Genomic DNA, 27782 nt, shown 5'->3' on the forward strand with positions numbered 1-27782 from the left:
GAATTCACCCAAGGGAAGCTTGTTCACAGTGAATACGCTGACAACATTCAACCTTATTCAGAACCCGTTGCTGCAATACATGATGTTATCGTAGAGCATGAACAAGTATGTTTCGGTGGACTATAGCGATCTTCTTTCATGAAACACTATGCGTTAAGACCATCGTTACCGGTATCGTGTTAAAGAACGGAGGGTGAATTCACCCAAGGGAAGCTTGTTCACAGTGAATACGTTCACAACATCCAACCTTATTCAGAGCCCGTTGCTGCAATACATGATGTTATCGTAGAGCATGAACAAGTATGTTTCAGTGGACTATAGTGATCTTCCTTTGTGAATCACTATGCGTTAAGACCATCGTTACCGGTATCGTGTTAAAGAACGGAGGTTGAATTCACCCAAAGGAAGCGTGTTCGCAGTGAATACGTTGACAACATCCAACCTTATCGTTAGCCCGTTGCTGTTATACACGATGTTATCATGGAGCATGAACAAGTATGTTTCAATGGACTACTGATACAAGCGTGAAACGCTGTACGTTAAGACCATCGTTACCGGTATATCGTGTTAAAGAATGGAGGTTGAATTCACCCAAGGGAAGCTTGTTCACAGTGAATACGTTGACAACATCCAACCTTATTCAGAGCCCGTTGCAGCAATACATGAGGTTATCGTGGAGCATGTAGTGTTATTTTTCAGTGGCCTGTACTGATCTTGTGAAACACTGTGTGTTAAGACCATCGTTACGGACATATCGTGTTAAAGAACGGAGGGTGAATTCACCCAAGGGAAGTTTGTTCGCAGTGAATACGTTGACAACATTCAACCTTATTCAGAGCCCGTTGCCACAATACATGATGCTATCGTAGAGCGTGAACAAGTATGTTTCAGTGGACTATAGTGATCTATTTTCGTGAAACACTATGCGTTAAGACCATCGTTACCGGTATCGTGTTAAAAGCCTGAGGTTGAATTCACCCAAGGGAAGCTGGTTCGCAGTGAATACGTTGACAACATCCAACCTTATTCAGAGCATGTTGCTGCAATACATAATGTTATCGTAGAGCATGAACAAGTATGTTTCAGTGGACTATAGCGATCTTCTATCATGAAACACTATGCGTTAAGACCATCGTTACCGTTATCGTGTTAAAGAACGGAGGTTGAATTTACCCAAGGGAAGCTTGTACGCAGTGAATACGTTGACAACATCCAACCTTATTCAGAGCATGTTGCTGCAATACATGATGTTATCGTAGAGCATGAACAAGTATGCTGCAGTGAACTATAGTGATCTACTTTCGTGAATCACTTTGCGTTAAGACCATCGTTACCGGTATCGTGTTAAAAACTGAGGCTGAATTCACCCAAGGGAAGCTTGTTCGCAGTGGATACGTTGACAACATCCAACCTTATTTTAGAGCCCGTTGCTGCAATACATGATGTTATCGTATAGCATGTGCAAGTATGTTCCAGTGGACTATAGTGATCCACTTTCGTTAAACACTATGCGTTAAGACCATCGTTACCGGTATCGTGTTAACCCTATTCAGACCGGGGGGGGGGGGGGGCTTTTGAGGCCCGCGCCAACTTCGATGCCCTATAACGCCAGAACGCCTAACGCTAAAGCCACCAAATTTGGTGAGTTTTCCTAAAATATTGTTGGCAACAATTTTGCGAAGTTTGACAAATTTTCCATTTTTTCGTGTTGCCATGGCAACCGTTTGCTGACAGGCAGTTTTGCCAAAAATCACTATTTTTGGTTCTAACAATGTATTTTTCACATTTATTTGCTATATTACTGCAATTTTGTTACATAGATAAAATCTTATATTATTTAGCATATGTTTCATACTTATATATGCATACATTATGCTAATTTGATGATGTCATCAGCCCAAAATCCAAGATGGCGGACCGTATGGCCAGATCAAAAATAACAAGCTAATTGTCCCTCAAAATTTGTAGCTACATGGTATTTTTTCATCAATAAACATCTAAATGAATGAATTTAGTCTATTTCCATTGCCCTTTGTGATTATTTGTTGCAAAAAAATAGTTTTAAAAATTAAAGGTGGTGGATATAATATGGCGGAGCGTAACTCGTATCTTAGATGTGCATGACGTCATTTTATGACGTCATTATGACGTCATCGATTTTGATTTTGGCAATACAAGTCGTAATAAACATAATTATTCTGTTATCTGCACTTGTTGTTACATTTTTGTAGTATAACTTGAAGTTTTCTGAGAATACCCTTTTTTCATGGGTCTGGCCAATATAATCAAATTGATGACGTCATCTTACGTCAACGTAACGTCAAACGTCAAATACTTGTCAGATATTATGTCGATATTATGTCCTGAAAATTTAGTGGCTCTACGGCACGTCGTTCAAGAGTTAGAGGACTTAGAAGTGGAGGGCATCAAAAGCCCCCTCCCCGTCCAGGGATGACCAAAAAAGCCCGGTCTGAATAGGGTTAAAGAACGGAGGCTGAATTCACCCAAGGGAAGCTGGTTCGCAGTTCACAACATCCAACCTTATTCAGAGCCCGTTGCTGCAATACATGATGTTATCGCGAAGTTACATGCTGCTGGGTGCCCGCAACCACTCTCCTAGATGTAATCTCGCATGGCACGACAGATCACGAAAGGGGGTTGTCTGTGCCCGCAGGACTAAAGAATTTATCAAAGTTGACAACCCCTAACCGACAAGGGAATTAGCCTTTGAAAGGCACTCCATCAAATAAACCATCAGAATATGAACGGCCGGCGTTCATCGGTTAGGAATGTGTTCGGACGTATACCGGGATATTAGGAATGAACTGTGTTTAGATTGGGGTCTCTAGCAGAAAATACCGCATGCTTGTCTCTCTCTAAAGTGTTCATGGCAACTGTTGGCAAAGAGACTTCAAAGAAAACAATTAGGCTAGAGCCCTGGTAATGGTACACTAGCAATTCAAACCCAGTCCTTGGCCGGATAGGTTTTGGAGAACGAAAATCATGACATAAAGGACGTACAACCAAACACACAGAACGTAAAGGAATGAGCATGCTTCTCATTTTTGCAAATGGAAACGCGTTTGTACTGTGTATTGTACTATGAGAAGGAGGGGGGGGGGGAGGGGGTCAGTGTTTTCGTTGTAAAACCCTGTCTTTGGATTGGATACAAGACTAGGACAGATATCACTCAAAGTTTGTGCTTGGCTCATAGATCATGTCACGGTTCCGTCCTTTTGGTATTCCAAAACGCTGATCAAAACCTGACCTAATTCACACCATGTGAAAGCCTCCAAAATAAAATAAGCATGATATCTTTTAATCGATGGTCATGGTCCATACATACTGCAATGGCGTCTGGCATGGTACAAAACGAAAGTTGTAAAATCGTAGGTTTTAACTGAATATTGAAAAATAATATAGGTTGAAGAATATTTCAATAACAAAAAGCTGAGACTACAAAATGAGATCATACCCAGCTTTTATGTATCATATCTACATTCAGATTTATGGAGAAAATTTATGGATATGATGTGCAGTTATCGGTGCTATTTGAATTTTAACACCACCGTTGGGTCGTTTTGATGGAAACACGCCCGTAGGATAGTCATTTGGGTTCCAAGTGAGATAACCGCACATTACAGGCGAAAAAAGATAAACTTTATATGTATATTAACATGATGATAATGTGATACGAAAGTTATTGTTATAGCTGCATGATATTAATACAAGGTAATAGAAACTGTGTGAAATGATGTTAATTTTTTTCTCTAATCTGCTTCAATGTACATGTGTACTATATCAACGTTCTCTTGTGAGTGTTAACAAAAACATAAATGCTAAGAATTAAAAAAAAACAAGACGGCATCATCAATATTCATTGCTAAGATGGTAGACTTCGGTGGCGGCAGCCCATATTTTGGAAGAGACATCTGGCGGAAAGAGAAAACACTGCATTCATACACCTGCCTACGTGTACAAATATAAAATGTAGAAAATATCAGTGATGAAGATTATAAAATAAACCAGCGTAACTTCTTTAATGTTTGCTCGCTTGATAATCCTTGCCTGCATAACGTACGTTATAATTGAACATTAACCATGCAGCTGGATCCAGAAACTACAGCATGCTGTGAGAGGTTCGTTCGCCAGGCGGCGTTTTAAAGTGTTTTTTTTTCACATGAAGCAGATGTACATAAAACAAATTTTACAATATCTCGGGAGAAGTGCTGAACATGGAAATGACTGCTTGCCCTTTTTGAGAGTAAGAATTATGAAACTTGTTATCAGGCCTCATGAACAATTGGTTAATTTTGTCACACTCTCTGAACGAGTAGAGCTGTCCTAAGTACTGACGTGAGCAATACTCTAACTATTCTTCTCAGGGAGATTTCCCGGACGCCTTACAAGATCACGGGCCTTGGGGGCGGTACATGAGGATTTTCCGGATAACTGCTGTCTTTCAGGAGGTGGCGCCAATCCTAAGCAAGGCTCCGGTAGGACGTCGGTACTCGCGTGCCCGTGAAAATGCCACTTCTTTAATGTGGTAAGATTTGGTGGACTTAAGAAGGCATCACTACCATAAACCCCATCGCGTTTGGACTGCTTTCAAAGCCAAAGTAAGTGGCAGGTGTAGACACTGAGGTTTTCTTCGCTGTTGCTGTAAAACGTTGTTGGTGCCACCACCTTCATGACTTTGAAATAAAAGATGTTTTGAAATATAAAAGGAAATAGAAATGCATACTTACAAACATTTATTCAAAAATGTGTTGAACAATTTCAGGACAAACCATACATATAACACTGCGCAATAGCTGAGGCATTATAGACAAGCACTGCTGTTACGTAGCATAGCCATACACATACAGGTAGCTATGACTTATCGTTATACTATTGTCCGGCGACAAGGCCATATTGTACATGTGAATTGTTACAGTACTACATGAAGACCATTTGCTCCTAGCGGTTTCTACGACTATACTATATGTCTCCAGAAGGGCACTAGCCAAGTAGGGAAACTATTAATGTTGTCGGTTATTATATTTTGTGGGATGGGAGGGCACTATATACAAAGCCATTTTCAAGCTCTGACTTTCTCCGACATTAAATCATAAATCACCGACTCGCACTGTTCTAAGCGTTCCACAATGCTTTATAAGAGGTTAAATATCTTTGATATGCAACATAAAAACTTTGTTCAAGATGTTACATACAGAACTTTCATAATTAATAACGGACATATGTTTGGTATAGAGCATTACTTCTGAATTAGATAATGGCGCAAGAATATTATGTAAAAAATATGGGTAGAGATCTAGACCAAGTTACAGGTAGTATCATTAAGGTGAAAAGGAGACTATTATTAGTACGTCGGCTCTATAGATCGTCAGTATGTCCTTTTTTTTTACATAAGGCTTCTAGAGCTCTAAAAAAGTTTGTGACTCTCCTTCTCTTTTCCTTTTCACATTCATTGTGGTTACCAAACTACACTGGATCATGTACTAGGCACTGCATATACACGACTTGGGGGAGCGTACATGTACGTTGCCAGGTAGGGGTGGATACCGATACAAAACCGTTTTTCTCTTCTTGGACCGGTCCAAAAAAATCGGACGCCAGTGGACGTCGGATACTCCACCAAACACAATCCTTTGTAGCGAAATGGACCGTTATTTTGAGTATCACCCATTCACAATTTTTCACAGATAATTAGGTCCATGTTCAGGTCCGGACTTAGACCTGATTCTTTGGTGGACCTGGAACGTATCTGTACCTGGATTTTCTTAACCAATAACTACCCCTATTGCCAGGCCAACAGGCGGACTTCATATTCATGCCCAATTGACGGATAAATGCGATGTAATTGGTGGTTTCATATCTTCAAGATGATGTCAAATGCGTTTTTTCTCAGATGCTTCTCTTGCCGGACTCTTCTACTTCAATAACTTGTCTAGCCACTGCCGGTCGTACTGTGAGTAAACAAAAAATGCATCATATCAAGATGAATTCACAGCTCATTTTATCATTTTCTGTCCCTAAGAATTTAAAACCAATATCGTTAAAGTTTACCACGAACGAAAACATTTAAGTGGTCTTTCTGAGTATTATTAGGTTTTGTCCAATTGCAGATCTGTAAAGGAATCCTAGCTACATACTTAAAGTGTTGAGACAAACTCCTCAAATGAAAAGCAAAATTTGTTTCAATCTGACACAGTTTTAGTTCTGCCATCTGCCGTTATATGGTTTGGAAAGGAGGGTGACTTCGGTGTCGTTACAAAGCTTTGTCATTTGTCATGGCAGTCTCAATATGAGGCAGTCGTGAAAATGATATGGTGTCGAACGTGACAAACAGCAAGGATTTCAAAAGCTAAGATTGGAAAGCCGTTAAGCTGGTACTCAACACAATCATAATGGACTGCAAAGAAAGACATACGGCAGTTTGAAAATGTTTATATATGAGGATTACCGTCGTTGCCTGAGAGAAACATGACGTAGTTGGAGGGGAACAGGCCTATCCTGCCCCTCAGGTAACCCAGGCACCAGCCGCCATCTTCCCCCTCCAGCACCTCGATGACGTCACCTATCTCTAGTTGTAGCTCGTTCTCTTCAATAGCCAGATACGGGTACAGCACGCGGGCGTATCTTCTCTCTAAATGACAGAGTAATCGTGATTGAAATCAAGAAAAATCGACCATAAACTGACCTTCATCCAAATTCCGACGGTTTATATGCAAATGTTTTGTCGTTTTCTCTCTGCAGCCAGTTATGTTGCTCATTTTTCTTTTTAATGTACATAAATCCAAGTGCAAATTGGCATAGAAAAGACCGTGCCAATGTGAAGATAAGCATTCATTGATTAACAGTCGTAAACGACTATTAAATGCAAGATAAAGCAGAGGGTGTCTTTAAAAGCAGAAAGTTTCTTATTTGGGTCACAGGTGTTTGTTTGGATCAAGATATTTAGACGTCATTTGATGCAATGAAATGCTGCTATGAAGGAAGAATGTGAAAAATCGGATATTCAACGTACGTTTACCTTGTCCTTTCTTTGACTTCCGCATGGTGCGGATGCCAGTGTTCACTGGTGTGGGATTCCGTGGCTTTTCTGTGCAAAAGAAGGACAAAAGAATAAGTTTAGATATAACCATGACAAACACCTACAGTTCACCACAGAATAATCTAGCAGAAACTACACAAAAGGAAACTACATTGTGCAATGAACCTCATCTACCAATAGCCTCTACGTATGCCCAACTAAAAATTACTGTGTAGGTATAGCTATGAGTGAGCAACCAGTCAAACCATATTTTCAATTCTCCAAGTATCCTATTACACCACTTATACCTTAAATGTTGTCGATAGAATAATCACTTAACTACAGATGCAAGCAAGCAAACAAAAAACAACAACAACAAACAAACATATAAAGAAAACTACTTGCTGATCACAGCACTTACCAGTTAAACGAGTTTGTTATAATTTGTATTCATACCTGGAAGTTTTGGAACTTCCTTGGGTGGCCCATCTGTGTCTGAAGGGTCCCTCCTCCCCATGTTGTAGTAGAAGGCAAATTTAGTCTTCTCTGCCTGGTGCTGGCGCCTCCTCATGTAGCAAACAACAAGGAAACAGCACAGGCCAAGCCACAGGAGCCCCACGGTCACTCCCACCACGATTGCTATCGTTCGCATGTTGAAACCCTTGTAAGGAGCTGTAAGTATATGGAAAAATCCGTTGTTATTAAAGAGATTCATTAGTCAAGTATGAGCATAGTTAATTTCATCTAACAGTGACGTCTTTTTAAGGTAAGCACGCGTACTTCCAAATTCTCGAAGATCCACGCTAGTCTAGATCTCAATCTAGTTCTCTCAACTCCCGCGAGAACTAGGTTACCCCGTAAACAAGATAAACTAATAGCCATCGAAAATTTGGAGGTACACGTGTTAATCTTTAAAAATTAGTCACTATTAGATGAAAATTCTATTAACAATGGACGAATTGTTTTGTCTGCTTACTCTGTGATATTTTATTTTACATCTCATAATTTTATGTAGATTTGCAGTTTTGTAAGAAAAGTACTTAAGTAAGCTGCAATCCTACTGAAAGTCGATTACGCACGTTTTTATAAGTCTGCATGTGTATAATAATGTATCTATCTTAAGTTTGTACAGAGTATAAAAGTCTAAAAAGAGTATACTACCTGTTATGTATGATACGAACAACCATTCTAAAAAGCAAATAAGTAAACAAAGTCAAATTGTAATAAACACTTCCAGAAAAGAATAATTTGAGTAATTAGCTACTAAGTACAAAATACAACGAAATGAAACTTTTAACGAAATGATGAATGTATGATAATCCTTTTGTAGAAAACAAAATTAACTCTTGTTTAAGACTTCGTTTAAGAACCCCCAATAGAGCAGCTCGGTAGGTTAATCAGGTGAAATAAAATGAATACACTTACGTTGTGTGGTAATAAAGGAGGCCTTGGTGTCAGGCGCGCCTATACTATTGACAGCAGTGCACTTGTAACTCCCGCTGTTATTCGAACGGACGTCACCTATGGTCAACGTGCTTTGACGAAGATTTCTCGCGAGAGTTGATGAACGAGACTTCAGCTGGACGCCATCTTTGGCCCATGTGATGTTTGGGATGGGGATACCTTCTGCGATGCACTGTAGGGTCACGTGTTCACCGTAGTAAGCAGTGAAGGATTCAGTCATTCTGGTAACAGACGCTGGATCTATAGACAAATCACAGAATCAAAACTTTGATGCCAACCCTGCTCTTTGTCAATTTATAGTTTATATTCCTCACGATGTTTAAATGAATACTACCTTAAATCCAGTTACAAATGAAATTATTTGATGATATTTTTAATGAGGATATTTGCTTATCTGTTAGTCGAGTTTTCAATTCCTATGCCTGTATTGTATCATAATTATGTATTTGAATAAACAATGAAATGGTCAAGGGACTAGTAGGTAGGTAGGTATTATAAGTCAAAACACAAAGAGGCTTGGCGCATAAAGCACAAGACACGCCAAAATAGTCCCATACATGGCCCATACTCTACATAGATAGTCCTGTTCCTTTCCGATAGTGATGTTGATATAACCATACGTTATGTGGTTAGGCGTACTTACACAGTACCCGCAACGTCAGGTTCGCCTTCAGCTCCTTTGTTGATGCTGGATGTCGAACCACGCATGCGTATATCCCGGCATCCATCCGGTCGACGTAGCGTATTGTTAAAGATGGCGTCTCCAAATTTCCTCCGGAGTATTTCGGCCCGTTGAGACGTAAGGTGTCGATGGGGACGTTCCCTCTTTTCCACATGAGAGAGGTTATATTTGGATATCCGTCCATTACCGAACAGGAAAGCGTAACTGTTTTTGACCTTGTAACGACATACATCTTGGAGGGCCCCACCACTACCTTTGGAGGAACTGTAAAGGGACATACACATGAGTTACAATGTTTTGCATGCCTTAACATTGTTTTGCGCAATTTGTTTTCATTTCTTATTACTTTTCATCATACAGAAATGTTTTCAATGAGGAAAAAACAGAAACAAGGGAAAAAATATAGTATAAGATAACATTGTGAAAACAATTTGGATAAAATGTGTCGCGATTGTTCCTTTCTTTATTGAAAAAGCATTGTCTCGCACAATTATAGCTAATATGCAGTGTACTACATTCTTCCCGGTTTACACGTTAAGGTTAATAACAGTACGCATTGTTTGATCGCTTCTACTGACAATAATATATTGAACGTAGTGTTAAACATTATGTACACCTATAAAAATGTATATTCTCATCCAACACAATCGAACCAGAGACGACATGTACAGCCTGGTACGAATAAACAACGCTGAAAGAGTGTCACGAAAAGAAATGTAAAGATGCACATATAGAAGAATGAATTATAGCCAGAGTCATCCTTGAAACACGTTTCACTAGGCTTGCAAACTGTTACCAGCTTTTCCTTCCGATCAATGAACTGTCATGTCCACGACGTCTAACGATTTCATGGAAAAGCGGTGTATCAGCTTCTAGCGGCTATTATCCTACATCCCATTTTCCATTTCGTTTTCTAACTCAATCTATTTTCCACATTGTGTGCAGGATACTGAATACCCTCAACCGCAGTTGCCTCAACCGAAACCGACAGATTGTGAATAATGCATCAGGAGTGGGGGTACTCTTATGGGAGGGCTAACGCCGTCTCACAAGAGACCACCTTTTAATTCATTGTGTTCGGTAATACGATTTTCCACTATTGTGTGCGTTGGCCGCTTGTGGGGAAAACAGGCGAAGAACATCTTTCACGATCACTGAGCTACTCACTTTTATGGTATGGTAATATCATAGTATAAAACTTTCATTTGCAAAATATACATTGTGCCAAGGGCATATTCGTTCACCATAAGCAGATTAAATATGATAAATATGCGATGCCACCTGCGTGATATTTGGTAATCCGGATTTTTCTTTCCGTGACGTCTTTGTTTTCCTGCTAAGCCAGATGTGAGTAATGACCAATTAATTCTAATCCATAAATCCTAGTCTTTCCATTAGGCAGATTAACACGTTGATTCGATTGCCATGACGGGTCATGCTGGATCAAGTCAAATGGTAAATATATGTCTTAGGCAGGAAATACTGCCTTTGTAAGTATCTTAAAAGAGGAAATGTATGAATATATTGTACTCTACAAAGGTAAGGCAGCACAAACAAAATACAATAGCAAAGAAAACTTAAAAAAGCAAAACGAGACATCAATGGTGTGTCATATCCGCGTGAAATGTCTTTCTTTTTGCAATTTTCTTTATTTTTATTCATTAGGCCACACTGACTTAATTTTATGGATGTCATCCAAGCGAATTGATTTTAGCCTGTTCTACATAAAAGTGGCCACATGTGACCTAATAGCATGGGACTTAGAATTTCTCGGCGATTCTGTTTAAATCTGTATTTTCCTGTCAGTTTGTGAAACCAAATTTGAATCCGAGCCAAGCTAATAACCTTTATCTCATCCTGTCAGTATCTGGTTATCCAGTCTTCCGCATCGCATTCTCTCACTCTCGACAATTATCCAAATGAATATATAATATTCAGACAGAAAACATTGCCTCTGTTTTCATTGCAGTAAGAATATACTATCTTTGTGCATGTTTTCCATACAATATTTGTATAAACAATATATGGGCCGTTCCCTATATTATTTCTTTCATAACAAATAACATACCCTTTTCTTGAAAACTTTGTGGCTGTATGGCACCACAGTCAGATCTCTCTAAGAAAGCATGCTAACATACACTAAGACAAGGCTTCAGGAAAGTACAACCCCAATTTCAATCTGAAGAAAAAATGTTTCCGCCAGATATTCACAAGGCCTAGGGTAATCTTTATAACCATTGAAAGAAAACAATCCTCGCTCTATGAAAGAAACCTCGCCTTTGACCCCAATTTTCTCATGATACCACCCGTATGACACAACAACTAAAATCCATCCGCACGCCAACTAAACTGAGCAAGTTGAGACCCTAACTGTTCTCTCTAACCCCCAAAGTCTCCAAATTGGGGCAAAAATTTCAAGGAAAAATAGATTTTCAAGGATTTTATCTGGCACTATAATCTGCACTGTACTTACCCAGAATGACCAGCTCCACGGACCCTTCCATCGTCTGCAGGTCATCCGTCATGACCTCCAAGACGAACTTCCCGGCATCCCTTGCGCTCGTTCTCTCCAACCTGAGGGACGCCTGATCTTCCAACTCCACACGACCCGAATAACTGTCGATGGCTTTCCAGATGCCTTTAGCCGGGTTATAAGATAACGCTCGGTTTCTCTTTGTGGGATCTCTTGGGTCGATCTTGCTCCATTGAACCAGAGTAACCGTAGCCATTTGGTTTGTTGTGTACGTGGCGGGTAGTACCACGTCCGCACCAACGATGGCGTTGACCTTGGTTGGAAGAGTCAGCCGGATTCCATCCTGTGCAATGGTTACTGAAACATATGCGAGAGAAGCAATGGTTACTGAAACATATGCGAGAGAAGCAATGGTTATTGGAACATATGCGAGAGAAGCACTAGTTATGGAAACATATGCGAGAGAAGCAATGGTCATCGGAACATATGCGAGACAAGCAATGGTTATTGGAACATATGCGAGGGAAATAGTTTTTAGGAAGAACTTTTTATCGTCAAAATCTACAGCTTAGCTTTTCTTCTTTTTCTTCTTTCGTCAACGTCGAGAAATTGGCAATAATTTTGTTCGAACATTGTGGAAAGTTATACCTAAAGCAGCGAAGCGGTTAAGCTGTTAAATGGAATCCATTAAACGATTCGTTACTGTTGTAATTGTTGTATGTACTAAAAAAAAAGCTGTAATAAGACTGAATTTGACTTGTCTGTCATCATATAGGTTAAAGAATAACACGCTCCTGTTGTTAAGGTGCACCCTCACCAGACGTGGGGCACGCTTGCGGCATTGCTGGGATGCTCAACCAATGTCAGTGATAAAGAACGAATTTTCTTACTTGTTGTGTATTTTGTCGTCTTCTATGCCATACTTTTACGTATTACGCAATATCTGAATTTTAAAATAATCGGAGAAAATAACAAAACATTGACGCAGTGAACGAACGCAGCAATGTTGCGAGCGTGCCCCACGTCCGGTGAGAGTGCATCTTTACCATACAATAAGTTATCACTAAAGGTGGACTCTCATTGCACTTAGGGCACCGAAGCGGCACTGCACCGGCGCCACAAGTACAGTGAGAGTAGCGAAGCAGTAACGCTGATGAAGAGTTCATTTCTTACATTTCGCCATCGTTAAAACTGGTGTTTTAATGTACTACGAGAAAGCCATTAGTAGACAAAGGTTGACTATAACCAAGAAGGTGAAAGACGATTAAGCAAGAAAAGTAAGAAAATTCAGAAAAAAAATGTATAGCTTACATTAATTGGCATTATTCTTTATGGCCACTGGGGAGCTAGCGCTGGGGAGGTTTTTTTGGACACAGAGAACAAGTCAGCATTTTTTGCAGAATTTTAATGTACTACGAACACAACCTGATTAAAAATGGATTCCGCATCCACTTCAAATGTATTGTGCATTCAGAAAACCCTACAGAGTACATGTAGGTTATTATTGATCTTGTTTACTCTTATTCAGCCCCATGTGAATATGTCAGACGGCGCAATGTTCACCTTTTCGGTGACATACCCCTTCTTCTGAAGCTGCCTGGAGATTTGATTTCCATAATTTTCATGTTTAACAACAGGTAGAACTTTTTGTCATGGGTTAGATGAATATTTCATGTTCACAGTAACGGTAACTTGGGACCCTTGACTTATCGTCGCTGTCAACGTATGCTTTCTATCAATACCGTTATCCGCTGTGACATATCATGTAGAATAGGGAGGGGGTTGATGTCACAAATGTCATTTTTGTATGCCTTATCGGTAAGTCAAGCTTACCGTAACCTTGATATACGATTAAGTCTTGTCTGAACCGATTTCACGTTTTATTACCAATACGTGAATACTATATTTAGATGGGCACATAGCCAGGAGATTTTGCCAGTAGACTTTTGTAAAAATGCACATTGGAAATATATTAGGTACTTGAAGATGGCTTGAAGACGACTAGGAAGTAGACATTGTTGAAAATTGCAGTGCATATTCTATCTAATAAAGATTTGACGTAATTTTTCCATGGCAGTTACATAGCAGTAGACCAGCATGATTAGATCGGTATCATGCCTGATAAGCAATATCAATTTTCAATCCAGAATTTTATCATATCTCAATAACGGCAATACGCACAATTAAACCTTCCGACTGGAATGATGAATCCGCGAACTTCTAATCAAGGGCGCCGCCAAGAGCTTTCTTTATGACATTCCGCCAATTCTTTTATTACAACAGAAGTTGTAAATTGTATACTACATGCCAAATTGCTAACGAATACAGTAGAATATCATTATGAAATCACATTTGACAAGAATTGAGTCTTATTAGCTAAGTAAAACTGTGTAAGTACATTCACACATACAGTAATGTGTACATAGAATGGTAGATGTGAGAACTACGTGAAACGAAAGCATGATTTAAACTCGCGCCTACGTGTCTGGGTGTGTCACGCTGTCACCGACAGTAACTAATATGTTGCATTACGGTTTTCATCACCATAACATATTTGATACGAAATTAAAGTTCAGGCTCTGATTAGAAACCGATCTCCGATGCGAAAATTATTGACCCAGTCGTAACATTTTAACTTGGGTTCCGAGGTTTATAATGAGATCGTAAGATCACGTGTCTTTTTGGAGGGGTAGAAATCGATGGGAAACTCATTTCCGGGAAAGAAGGGCGCTGATATCTACACAACTACGTTAGTTGATTGCAAGGTACCCCACGCATCAAGTATTGATGGACAGTGTATGCTCACGAGAACAATATTCCATCTGACCACCTGGCATACAAATGTGAAAATATGAACGTGCGGTGCGCAAATAAATTAGGATATCAATTTTCATCTCTCACCACGTCCGTGACAAAATGTGTTTTCATGAAATACACTTCGATGCACTTTCAGACATTGTTGTTGTTTGGGAACGTTTTTATATTACAACATAAAAAGACACTGAAATCTTCTTGTGTAAAATATTATTGCAAACAACTTTAAAACGTACGGTTAGGCATATATAAATGGTGAATCATCACTCAAGGGCACGTTTTTATCTTAGTAGAAAAATATTTGTCTTAATGCAGGCGGTAGGGCAGCTACAAGATCGTCGAAGGGAGAAACAATAAGGTTGTGAACCTAAGAATACTATTTGTAGCAAAAAATTTGAAGTAATTCATAATTGTAAGTTTAATGCATTTTTATAGATGTCAATTCCTTATAATCACTTTTTTTGGATTTCCTTTTTTTGTACACGTGGAATAAAAATTCACGGTGCTATCTGTTTTCCTCCTCGGATGCACTCCCTTTTAGCAACGCGATCAGAATTCACTCACACAGCTCTGAGAACCCCTTCACGCTAAGCTCCTCCGTCATGCACATGCATTTTCACTCCTCAGATTTAGGTCGCAAAGCTGCCGTGATAAGAATGGATTCTACCCGAGGAAATTTCAAATCTAACGGCTTATCCTAATGTACCAGTCCCCAGGATGGCATTAATACCGGGTGGAGCTAACACATGAATCATCGCACCCAAACTTTTATTGGTTTAGAATACTAATTATCCAGGTGAATGTCCTCTTTTAAAAGCCCGTGTATTTCTAACATGGAATAACCACATTTTTACAATACGTACATGTTAAGCGCATAACATTCGTTAAATTTCTGTCAAAAGCTTTTTGAAGTCAAGAAATATTACTTCAAGTTATTCATAAAATTTTGTTCTACTTCAACCTTTAAGAAAGAATACTTGTTGCTTACACTAAATCCATACCCATCAAGAAAACGTAATCATCATTTTAAACTGACTGCTCCTGTCCTGTTGACTGTCTTTGTGTAACATAGCAGACCAATTTAGTCAACCTTTAGACAGAAATTTGTCCTTGGGTAACATGTATATGGCAATGATCAGTTCTTGATTGAATCCAAACACATATGCTGGAGCAATCATCAGATGCACAGTCCATTGATAAATAGATTTGGTATGAGATGTCGCGGTGTGGCTGGAGGTTCACCGTGTAAAACTGTCCCTAGGGTGCCAATGGCCTGAGCACCTCATCTAACCAGATAGAGTGAACCCGTGCTTTACTACTGCCCAGAGACCTTTTCCACCATTGGCCTGTTTGCTTTCCTCTCTGTTGCAGATGCTAAAGCGTTTTGCCCCGGGCACAAATGGTTTACGGTCGCGACAAATCAAATTGAGTCTCCCGTCACGACCTTATACTGCTGGGGCATGTCACCCTCATCCGAAATGTGTCACATGTGATCGCCACACCCTGATATCGTATCTTATGATACGGGCGGCGGAACAGAGAAGCATATGTCGTATAGAACAACATCTCGTGCTACAGAACATGCTTAAACATTAATCCAATGGTCACTTAAAGTCCACAATATTGTCATTGTGCTTGAATACATGTACAGAATAATTTAAAAATGTGACTTTTGATTTCAGGCTTTTGTACATCTATACGACAGTAAGGTCGGCGTGCAAATTCTAATTCGAAAAAAAAAAACACCGTTACGCGATTGAAAAGAAATAAGCAAGGCATGCAAGCTAAATACATGGATTAAATGACAGATTTGGAAGTAGAGTTAAGAGTTCTTCTAGTTATATGATAACATGTACTAGTCTAAGATTTTACCTACCTTGAAAAACGGCTGATATACCAACGCTGAGTGCGAGGAAAACGTGTCCAGAGGCCATCTCGGCAGAGCGCTGTCGCGAGGTGTGGGTTCCAAACTACTACTGTAAGCCTTTTAAAAGCAGCTGAAGCGCGTCGCAAGGGTCTTGGCTGTCATTAAGATACAGGAATTGACTCTCCACACGATTCAATTACTAATGGAGCCCATGGTTGATGCCGGTTCTGGTCGACGAGTGGACGGGACAATTTTTCCTTCTCCGTCGCTCGGGGAACGATGCTACCACCCGACAGCTCTTGTTAGGACATCCACGGGAATACACCAGCCTCTCTGGATCCTTAGTTCTACCCGATAGTCCAGCGCCGTAGGAGTTTCATAATAAAACCCGATAATGTATTGGTTTACTCACTTTTGCAGTTTGATGAGTATCATCCAGAACTCCCTGGCGAACCTTGACGATGCTTAAGAGATCTCTTTACCGCGTTCTTCGGTTGCACTTAGTTGATTAAGAATTCTTCGCATCGCTCGAGTATAGACTGTTGAAATCATTGGAGACGCTGTACTTGTTTAGTACTGAAAGACGCCGTAGGTAAGCACAATTACCAATCCGGGAGAGCTGCAGGCGGTATAAACATCTTTCCCCGATACCCCCCTGATCGCATCATTCCGCTGTTTTATGGCACACGGTAACGCCCTGCAGGCCTCTGCGGACCGTACCAACAAAGTTGGCAAACAGGGGGGTTGCAAACTTTTAATACCCAATCATCAAAGTGTTCATGAAGAAAACAACTCATCACCGTAATGCTTTTCTGCTGCTAGCTATGGAGAAGTGATATTTAAAAAAAAAAAGTTGGAAAACGTTTTAAAAGAATTGACAAAGAGGTAGTGCCGATTTCGTTGGGTGGCGTCACTTTACCGTTAGGCGAACTGATTTGCCATGTACGTCCACACGCTTTTCCAACTTAATACCCAACCGCATCACCGGCACGCGATGTATGGGAGACAACCGATCGATAACAGGCCGCATATCAAAACCGTCATATTACTTCGTTATGACCGTTTTCCAGCGATTGCAAACCACATTACCCACAACTAACTGCCTAGGTCCACACCGAAGCATTCATCTTTGCACTGCCTTATCAATGTTAACGCGATTCTACATTCAGGTCCTGGCTCGGCGACGATATGGGGACTATAAAGCTTTATTCAGTATTCCCAATACGTATGGAGTGCCATTTGAGAGAGGCTGCTTTATAGACTGCATGTTCTGCGGGTTGTGATACATTCTCCACAAGCTGGAGATAGGAACCCGACATAAATAATTCTTCTATTAATAAGTTTCCTCCCAATATGTCAGTTCCTACGCACGCGACGACGTTTGGTATTACCGGCATACCGCCAGGAGTTTGTAATTAATAGCAACATTTCAATCTTGTCAGTTCATTTACCGGTAAATACACGTGTTGTTTGATTGCAATTGAATCGAGAAGTATGAAACATTTTTCACTGTCACGTCGATCGAGCGCTGACGGCCAGCACTTTGCCACATCTCTTGTCGTTTGACTCGCGCCATTTCCTCCTACGCCTGGTGTTAAGCACTGAATGTCAAGCCAAGAGATACGTAATGGTTTTTGGTAATGACAACTACAAAAGCCATTTTGTCTTTCCAAGAAAAATGGATCATTTGCGTGGTCAGTTCATTCACTGACCACAGTGTTTATGTTTGATACTTGCAAAAATAACTCTAACTCACATACCTACTGACCTATATGATATTTGTACATGTTTGAAAAGTACGATATGCCGGCAGAAGGTCATAGAGGTTGTGCACTTCAAAGATATCAATATCAATGTAATAACACATAAACTGTGCAATTTCAATATCTAACTTAGTAATATCAGATAAGATGAAACTTCTGACAGTACGGCAGTATTTTGACAACTAAGTTTGTATTAACCCTCAAACACCCGAGTGGGGTCCATTTGGACCCCAGGCGTACATTTTGAAGTGCCATTTGAACATTTTTAATCTGAAGAAAAAATCCTTCCGTGAATTTGTCAGTCAATATGTCCTTTACCTTCTCCTAAGTTTTCGCAAAGATTAGTACAATAATGTGAAAATTATAAAGAAAGTTTGTGTTCAGTCCCTCTGGGGTCCAAACGGACCCCAGCAAAAATTTGCAGTTTTTAAAGCAAACTTTGGAGGCTAACTCCTTAACCACTCACAGTATGACTATCAAACTTTCAGACAATAATAAGAATGTAAACCTAAATCATCACAAAAATTTCTGTGTCATCAAAATGTAATGTGACGACATTATGACGTCATTTGCCTAATCAGGGCAGCCATCTTGGATTTTGACCAATGACGTCAGGAAATTAGCATAAATTATAAATTTTAAGTCATGAAAATTACATTGAATTTCATAAAATTTAATTGTTGTCAGAAAACAGGTGTAGTTTACCAAGAAAACCTTGTTTAAATTGAAATTGTCAAATTTTGGCAAAAATATGCCTGTTAGAATATGGTTGCCATGGCAACCCAAAAAAAATGATAAACTTACTTTATTGACCAAAAACTTTTGCAAACAATATTTTGTGACAAATTACCAAGTTTCGTAGCTTTAGCTCTAGCCGTTCATGAGTTATGCGACATAAATGTTACTGAGGGCCTCAAAATTCCCCTATCTGGTCGGAATAGGTTTAGTGCAAAACGTGGTCCTTCTGAACTTTTGCATAAATTGTGATAATGAGTTGGAATTAGCAACACCTTAACATCTCAAAATCTTCCTCTTACATTGACAAAGCAATGTATATACAATGATCGCGGATAAGAAATGGTACTGAGATTTTATGAACAAAACATTTTGGGGTCCGTTTGGACCCCACTCGGTCATTTTAGTCGCAAAAAAAGGTCGGGTGCTTGAGGGTTAAGACGTTCTAAAGGTATGACTTTCAAACCACTCCTGAAGGGCTTCGGGATAAGAAATTGATCAATATTCCTATAAAACTAACTGAAGAGGCCTTCAACCTTTCCGACGTTTACCACTGCACGTTTCCTATGTTTGACCTGTGCCAGCGGTCACGGAAGCGCTCCTTAGCTAATGGAGTTTTGATGTTCGAAGACCTTAAGGTGGCTGAGAGGTATCGGGGTTCCAGACATTTCATCCAGATTTATTTCCACTAAGGATCCCTGGCTGCAAAACGTATCGATAGCGAGTGACACTGAGATTCAGGTGTCCATACATCATTGTACCAAGGGGAAACGTTCTCGTCGGTAAGTCCATGTTGATTTGACTATTTGGATGACACCATCTGGGAATCCAAAAACTAATGCGAGAGCGCGAATAAAAACAAAAGGTTTCACAAAAAATAGAGTTGCCTTCATTAATTCATCTAAGTGGTCAGGAAATTTGAACAAATGACTGTGCACACTGAGTATAGTATACCGAACAATAGATTCGTCATTTTTGTTCTTTAACTTCTTCTTTGACCTTGTTGAATGACATTAGCATCGTTTTCCGATATTTATTTTTACAATTCACGGCATATAATATTTGCTTATTTTACAGCTGCTCTAAATGGTTTCCGGCATGGTTATTTTTTTCATTTTGGAAACGGCCGAAAATTGATGCGCGCGGATGACATCCATATAATTACATCAACATAACCTACGACACATATTTTCTAGAGCAGACAACGTTATCAACACGAAATCGAAATGAAAGCTAGTATATCTGAACTGCACAAGATATTGCATTGCTTGTTTCTTAACATTAGTAGATTAGAAACGGTAAAAGACTGTGCGCTTGATTCCAACGATGCCATAATCGTTTTTTAGCATGCAATTTCATTTTCATTTCAACATTGACGTCGTGAAGTTGCTTTCCGTATTTATGTATAAAAGAATAGACATATAAGTACAATGTACTTAAGGAAGAGGGCAGCCACTTCATCAATCTGGCGTCTACTTAATGTCTTAGACGTCACCATAGATGACAGGAACTTTTGAGATTAGATGTTAACCGTTTACTGTATAGAAGTACGTTAATTATTTTTTTCTTTGACTTTGACTTTATTCAGATCCACTTTTAGCTATTACAACATTATGTTGCCAGCTATTCTTCCAGTGGTCTATTCTTGTCAATCTGTTATGTTAAAGGCATTCTAAGCAATATTACTGCGTTACAAGTGGAAATATTCTGGATAAGGCAATCTGTATGATATTGACGTCTGCTACACTGTATTCTCACATTTACATTATCATCTCATACTTTGAGCGGTTAAAACGGCCCAGAGACAAGTTGCACGAGGATATTCCTTATTATTGTACCCCCAAAATAAGGGTTTGATCAGGAATCCTTGTGCAACTTGTTTCTGTGCCGTTTTTAGCGGCTCATTTTATGATATAGTGATGTAAATGTGCTAAAATAGTGCATTAGATGTCAACATTATACAGACTGCCTTATTCAGAATATTTCTACTTTCAACGATCTAATATTGCTTAGGTTGCCTTTAATTCTCGAACGTTTCAAAATTATGTAAATGATTTTAGATGTCGTCGTTTGCAATACGCAGTTTTTCTATCGATTGTTTTAATTTGGTTTGCAATCCAGTTGTCTTTAAAGTGCCAAAACCCAAATGAAACTCTTATCTTAATCAATTCGTCAGAAGGTCGCACGGAGGGGTATTATTAACTGTATGTTCTTTACCTTACGTCAAGGTAAAAAAGCGCCATCATGCGACATTTGCAAATATTGCTGATTGAAGTACTAGTATTTGGTGAAAAGGCACTTCTCGTTTTTGATCCTACAAATCCTGCCAAAATGACAGAAAAGTAAAGAATACGTTAAAAATCCATTGCTAGCGAGACATACCAACAGCCAAACATTTAAATTTCTTTAATCAGACCAGTGCTGCATAGATAGAAGGTCAACGGAATGGTAGGGTCCAAGATGGCTGCCACAGGATACGTCGATGAAGGTTAAACACCATAGACCATGTTAGACACACAGCCTCAGAGAATTTTTTCACTTGAAATCTACAACTATCACAGTTAGAGGTTTCCATCTTCTATTCCTTTCGAAACAGGTACATGTTGCATTATCTAGTTACTTGCGACTTTGAACTATTTTTGTACCTTTCCTCACAGGTCCTCTGAAAAATCGTTGTCAGGCAAGGCCTGCGCACTTTTCATTCTTCACGATTACACCATGAATACTGAGTACCAAATTCATGTCAATACTTTGAAGGAGCTATGCAATGTTAAGTCGATAGGTGGCGCTAGGTAGCTATGCAATGGCATTGATTATGGTGCAGTTTGTTCATTTCGGGTAGATGTCGCTTTTGAGCTACCTGCAAAGGCTCCATGATGCGGTGGCATCAAACCAGCTACCACAGGTGCCACCTGTGTAACAGGCATAAAATTGTCTCGTATACGTCAAAAATAATTCTATTTTCATCATTAGTACAAAAATTATCATGCTCTTTTACGAAATTATTGAAGCTCTATGCAATGATATATTTTTTTATATTCAACAATAACTGATTTAAGAAACATCGAAGTATCAAAGTAAAAGCGTTATCTCACTGCACTTTGGAAACCGGTGCGGCACTGCGGGTTCGTTCACTGCATGTTGTGTTATTTTCTCCATTTTTTTTTAATATACATATTGCGTAGTACGTATAAAAGTATGCCAAAGAGAACAACAAAATACACAAAACGTAAGAAAATTCGTTCTTTTTCTCTCAACTTCGTTGAGTAACCTGTCGAACCCCGCAGTGCCGCACTGGTGCTACAATTGCAGTGAGATACCACCTTAACCCCACGTACCTTTTGTCACGTTTGTATGCTCATGTGAGATCCGCAATACATGATACGACTTGGCATAACTGTCAAGTAGAATCAAGCATAAATATACTACCACATTACTCAAATATCTATTATTCTCATGCATATTTTAAGTTCATTAATTGCATCTAAGTCCTCTTACCCCTGCAATCCCCATGACGAATCCGTTGTGTTTCGTTAAGTCCATACTGATATATCATTCTTCACACGGAGCGGTCATACCGTATGTGACTGATTAATGAATATAAATTATGGGCGCATAACAATATTTTGTAAAGTTAATATCAATACAGATTGCGAGAACTAGAAAAGGCTGATAGGTTGTTACTTAGGGCTGTTTGGGGGGTTTAAGCCGGGTGTACATTTGGGATCCGGTAATATGCTTCAGTCCACAAGATGGCGATCGCGCTGCAACCTACATTAAATTTGTCCATGCATCCGTTGACTTCAAAATCCGATTATAATGCAAATGTATAAGTTAATAATAATTATAACTGTTCTCAGCTATAGATAGACCGAAAAATAAACTGCCATCGGTAACCAAATCAGTGTAGGTTTTTGTACAATTCCTCCCATCGTCTTCTGTTTCCCTTAAACATCTGCACACATGAGTCTCAAGTCTAATGTTCTGGTTGAGATGTAGCTTACAGTCATATATCAGACTGCTGAGGAGGCGGCCTTCCGAGCCCTTTTTTTTATTCACATTTCTTTAAAGAAGATGAGACAGAAAGCAGGCGCTGCTTATCGAGGTCTTCTCCTCATGTACATAAACAAAAATAAGGATACACATACAGGACTACAAAATGTGAAATAACAAAGTCAAGAGGTAATGATAACGACATGAAATAAAAATTTACAAGGAATCAAATAACAAAGTGACTTCCGAGCCTTGCATAAGTTAAAAGGTAATAAAACATACAATGCTTTGCTCGCTTTGTCGCAGCCTGGTCCCCCAACCGGGGTCCAGCCGACATGTTGAAAGAAACGAAAAATTGAAATTAAAACCTAGAAATAAAACCTAGTATAATGGGAGTGTAGGTGAATTCTTTGGCACTCCATGCTTAAATGAGAGTCTGCTTTTTCCAGATAATCACAAATGTAAGCTACTGAATCAAAGACCATGACAGTGGCCATGAGGAACAAGAGCTCACAAACCACCAAAACGTTGTTAACCATATGTATGCACAATGCCCAAATCGTGAGGAACTGCATACATACAGAAAATTGTCTAATACTTTCTCTTCTTTTCATTCCGCTCACGTCCCAGAAAAGTTGTGAAATTGATGGCAATTAGACCCAATTCTGAAACATCATCCCGATAACATGTCTAATGGTGTTCCCGTGCCTGAAGCGGCGTGCCTTGCCGTGGCTGAAGGGCGTCTTGGGTCACCTCCCAGGGCTTAGACAAATTGAAAGCGCCGCTATCTCCCTCTCCATCTTCGCTGACTTTGAGAACCGCTTCTGTTTATTGAGAGATGCGATCTCACGGCTGATGTATGGAAAAGACAGGTACAAGACTCCGCTTCCGTTTCACAAGGCCCGCCGATAATAAAGTAGTAGGAGCTATGAAGGTATCTGTCACACGTAAGCCGATTCGTTATGCCACGTGTGTGAAACTCGAAGCACTCCGCCCCAAGGGGTATTACAGGGTGATTGCACCCTCTCTCAAGAGCGCCAACCGATAATTGAGTCTGAACTTGAAAAAAAAGTAGCAGCATCACGTTTGGCTCACTTCCCGGAACTCGCGCGGAGGGGAATGTTAATTTACCAACCTTTGATTACTGGTGGCAAATAACATCCCCCAAGAGCGGGTAGAAAATTACTTCTTACCTGCATTCAAAACTATCTGTATTTTCCACCACATATCATCTTAAACCCCTTGTGTGGGAAACTATTCTAAATTTCTGTCAAAGAAGCCATTCTGATGTCAAGATAACCTCTTAGCATTGCACAGACACACACATATAGACCTCATCGAATGAGTGAGCTGATTAGAATAATTATCGTTAGAGTCTCTTGAGAAGTTTAACGAGCAAGCGTTTACCTTTGTGGATTTCCAAGGCGACATGTTTCATTAGCTGCATGAGTGGAGGCCAAGAAATGTGTTCCACGTCGTAAAATCCAGCCTCTTGTAATCGATTGGAACTCGCCTTACAATCCAGCCATAGTAGACAAGCATCTGGATACATAAACTGAAAGTGAAATGTCTAGAAAAGTAACAATTTGTGAAGGAGGGCGCGTCAGCTGGATATATGAACATTGGACATGGGATTATAACCATTTAGGCCATCTTTAGAGAAAGTAGCTCAATATATTGTTAATGGCACCTCATATGAGGATGAACTGAACTGAACTGGGCTCAATATGGTGACATGTGGATGCTACAGTCGAAAGTATAACTCTAATGCGTCAACTCGTGGCTAGCAAATCGTTTAATATTCTCCGCAGAACAAATTTTCTCACTAACATTAAAGTCATGACAAATAATTCATGGTTCAATAAGAGGAAATTCAAAATCTGCGTATTAGATATTCCTTGTCTTCCCGAACTGCCATTTTTGTTTGACTGATCATCATCATCACCACCATCATCATCATCATCATCATCGCGGGCTGTTGACTAATATGCAATTACATCGTCCCGATTGAACGTAACCCTCAGGTTACAATGTTTCTGTCATAGCCGTGAATAATTTCATCAGCTTGGAAAATCACTGAATAACAAGGTTCCATATTCACAACCGGTATGTTTATGCCATCACTTGTTAGCAGCGCCACCTAGCTGCAGTGTAGTACAGAACCAGTCAGAATCGCCAGGAGGAAGATGACAGACGGTAATCGAAAAGTCAGCTGCGACTGCACATAGGTCCTGGTGTTGAATAAAGTACCTCGTGATCCTACGTCTCTTAAAATTCTCCATGTGATTGTAAAAGAAATATAACATCCTGAAAAGTAATGGTTTTACATGCATCATACCTACGTGTGACACCAGTTCCTACCGCCGTTCCATGTAAGCTCAATTTCTACTAGCTTTAAAGCCTCAACATGTGTCTAAAGTATGAAGTATACGGCCCGTGAAACTAATAGATTTTACAAACTGGCAGTTATTTTAAACCGTTCTGAAGGAAAGCGGAGACTGTGCATTGTTAAGTGAATGTATTGCTGACGTCTGAATGAACTTTGCTCATAACCTCTCCACCCTAATCTCGGAGGCTCCGTTTATTAGCTGGTGTGTGATGACTGGGAAACCCCAAGTGTCAAGGCACATTTGTCGTCTTTACTCCCACAGCGGCTCTAATATTTCTTTCTGCCTGTGGCACTGACACAGACAGTCTATGTCAATGTTCCTTATACTTCATTCAATGAGTGTAATTTTGGGAGAGACGCCAGAAGTCTTTTGTACTGGTAAACCAATCTGTCTCGAAATCTTTCTAGTCCAGACCACATTCAATAATCTCTTATGTGGCAATTTTCAAGACAACGGAAATCAATTTTGAAGAAAAAACGGTAAGAGCGATCAGGCTAAATGACCAAGTTCTTTATGACAGAGACGCTACTGCCTTATAACCTCTGTTATTGCAAATGTATTGAAATGAACAAAACAAAGAAACAAATACTACACTGAGCTTTACAGATTTTGGAGGAAGTTTTAATGTAAAATAAGGTAAGATTAGGTAATTGAACGTCTTTCTATACAATATATAAGGAGCTACTTGTATTGTCATTGTAATTCCTTTGCGAATGTGCCAATATGCGTACCTCGTCATGTGTGGTAGATAGTATGCAAATTGACTCTAATTAGTATTATCGCTCCAAGGTGCACACTTTCATCTGTTTTTTGGTAATTTTAATATGATGTACCGGAAGTTTTCCAACCGATCTAAAGATGTGTTCGGTGTGTCTCACTGTCGTTTGAATCTACTCATGTCATGTTTTGTTCCGAACTAACGTCAGGATTTGAAGACTACAGTGTAACCACCAGAGTGCACATGGCGGCACCCTGACTGGTTTGTGAATACGTCCTGACTTTGCCACAGAAATTTGTCCTCCCCACGTGTCTAGTCTTGTGCAAATAAAGGAACGACTCAAAGGCCATAAAATGAAGACTCATTCGTCACGAGAATGGAACTGATTCGCTTTCATCCATCTGAAACACGCTTCTCTGGCTGGCATCCAGGTATGAAGTCTACAACGCATATAAGGTTCGCGCTTTTGTTGCTCCTTCCTTTCATGTTTTTGTTCCGTTTCATTGTCTGCATGCTTAGAATGATTTTCCTTTCAATGTGCATTCATTTCTTTCACTGACTTCGACTGCCCAACTGTCAAGGAAACTCTTCAGTTAAAAAAAAAAATTGAACGCGTGTGTGAGAAAATGCACTATGTTGCGGTTTAGGTAATTTAAGTTGAGTTGAGTACGGGCGTACATTTTGCTGAAGGCAAAGACTGGCAACAGAACCATTTTCTTCGTGGTATCTTCCACACATGTTACGATAAATCCTGAGTGGCCGACGGGAAGAAACCTGAGTGCATTGATACCGAGTATAGAACCCGTCTCGGCTATTTCCCCGGCTATCGTACACAAAGGTCAAGCCAGCACTTTGATAACCATGTTCCTATCATTCCCTGGCCTCAATTACTGCAACATTTTAACCATTTTTTCTTCTTCCAGAATGTTTTATAAAACACAAACATATATTTCAATTGACCTGGAAACCAACAATCCAGTAATTAAAGTAATAGAATAAATGAAAAAGAATGACCCATACCGCAAAAGGTGTAATCTACTCCATCCGTAGCCATCCGTTGACATCAATGGAAGTTGACTCACCCATATATGTGTAAAATGTGGCTTTAGGGGATCCGCAGGTCAATCCGCCATGCAAATTGATGGTGGTCGAATATAGTTCAGGGTCTAAAACTTCAAGATTTTTTTTCTGGTCAAATGGGTAGAAATCCTGGTAGTTTTGAGGTGGGTGTGACAGGGGAGGGTTTCTACTTTCTGATTAGGGCCAAAAATCTGAGTTTCTGTGGTTGCTGAGCGGTATAAAGTTGGGACTTTTTTGTCTTAGCACATGGCCTCCTCACTGGGTTGTGGTGCGGTTTTGAGGTCAGGGGTCAATGTTTCATTTTCCCAGAAGTTTGTGCCGTTAGATACTTGGCGAAATTTGTTTTTTCGGATAGCTGAGATGTCGGGCTTTCATATGAGGGTATGTTTGTGTACCAGTAACGTCAGAAAGTTGAGTTATTAACAGTTTCTTTCTCCTCTTTTTTGTATAGGGAACCATTGTTTAGAGGCTGAATATTGAATGACCTGCGGATGCCCTTTAAAATCTGACTACGTATTACATCCTTGTGCACTGTTATTTACATGAAAAGTTTGCCATTTTCTATGTTCCCACACCCGACGTTTGAAAGTATGCCCAGCGCCTATAGCTATTCACTGTAAAAAAGGTTGTTAAAGCAAAATCTAGGTGATGGAGTTCGTAGTTACTGAGAAATGGGGTTGATACATAAGGTGATAAAACCCGAGACATGGCATAAAAATCACCACACGACTTTTTTTTCATCTAATGGAGACAAATACGTGCTACGG

General features: G+C 39.7%; 1 protein-coding gene across 3 annotated transcripts in view; it reads right to left on the reverse strand.

Moving 5' to 3' along the window:
* Window positions 1-5375: 5375 nt before the first annotated feature.
* LOC118429936 (limbic system-associated membrane protein-like) overlaps window positions 5376-27782 on the reverse strand; it is an 83512-nt gene continuing 61105 nt past the window's right edge. The window contains exons 1-8 of one of the 3 annotated variants that reach the window (XM_035840583.1): window positions 16346-17184; window positions 11656-12012; window positions 9144-9446; window positions 8462-8740; window positions 7493-7708; window positions 7037-7105; window positions 6467-6649; window positions 5376-5969 (exon numbers count right to left, since the gene is read on the reverse strand). In XM_035840583.1, coding sequence (XP_035696476.1) covers window positions 5908-5969; window positions 6467-6649; window positions 7037-7105; window positions 7493-7708; window positions 8462-8740; window positions 9144-9446; window positions 11656-12012; window positions 16346-16403 — 1527 coding nt within the window. In that variant the 5' untranslated portion in view covers window positions 16404-17184 and the 3' untranslated portion in view covers window positions 5376-5907. Of the gene's footprint in view, window positions 5970-6466; window positions 6650-7030; window positions 7106-7492; window positions 7709-8461; window positions 8741-9143; window positions 9447-11655; window positions 12013-16345; window positions 17185-27782 lie in introns of those variants that run through there. The other 2 variants (XM_035840582.1, XM_035840584.1) reach the window with 2 other exon arrangements.

This window comes from Branchiostoma floridae, chromosome 14, assembly GCF_000003815.2.
Source record: "Branchiostoma floridae strain S238N-H82 chromosome 14, Bfl_VNyyK, whole genome shotgun sequence".
Taxonomy (NCBI): domain Eukaryota; kingdom Metazoa; phylum Chordata; class Leptocardii; order Amphioxiformes; family Branchiostomatidae; genus Branchiostoma; species Branchiostoma floridae.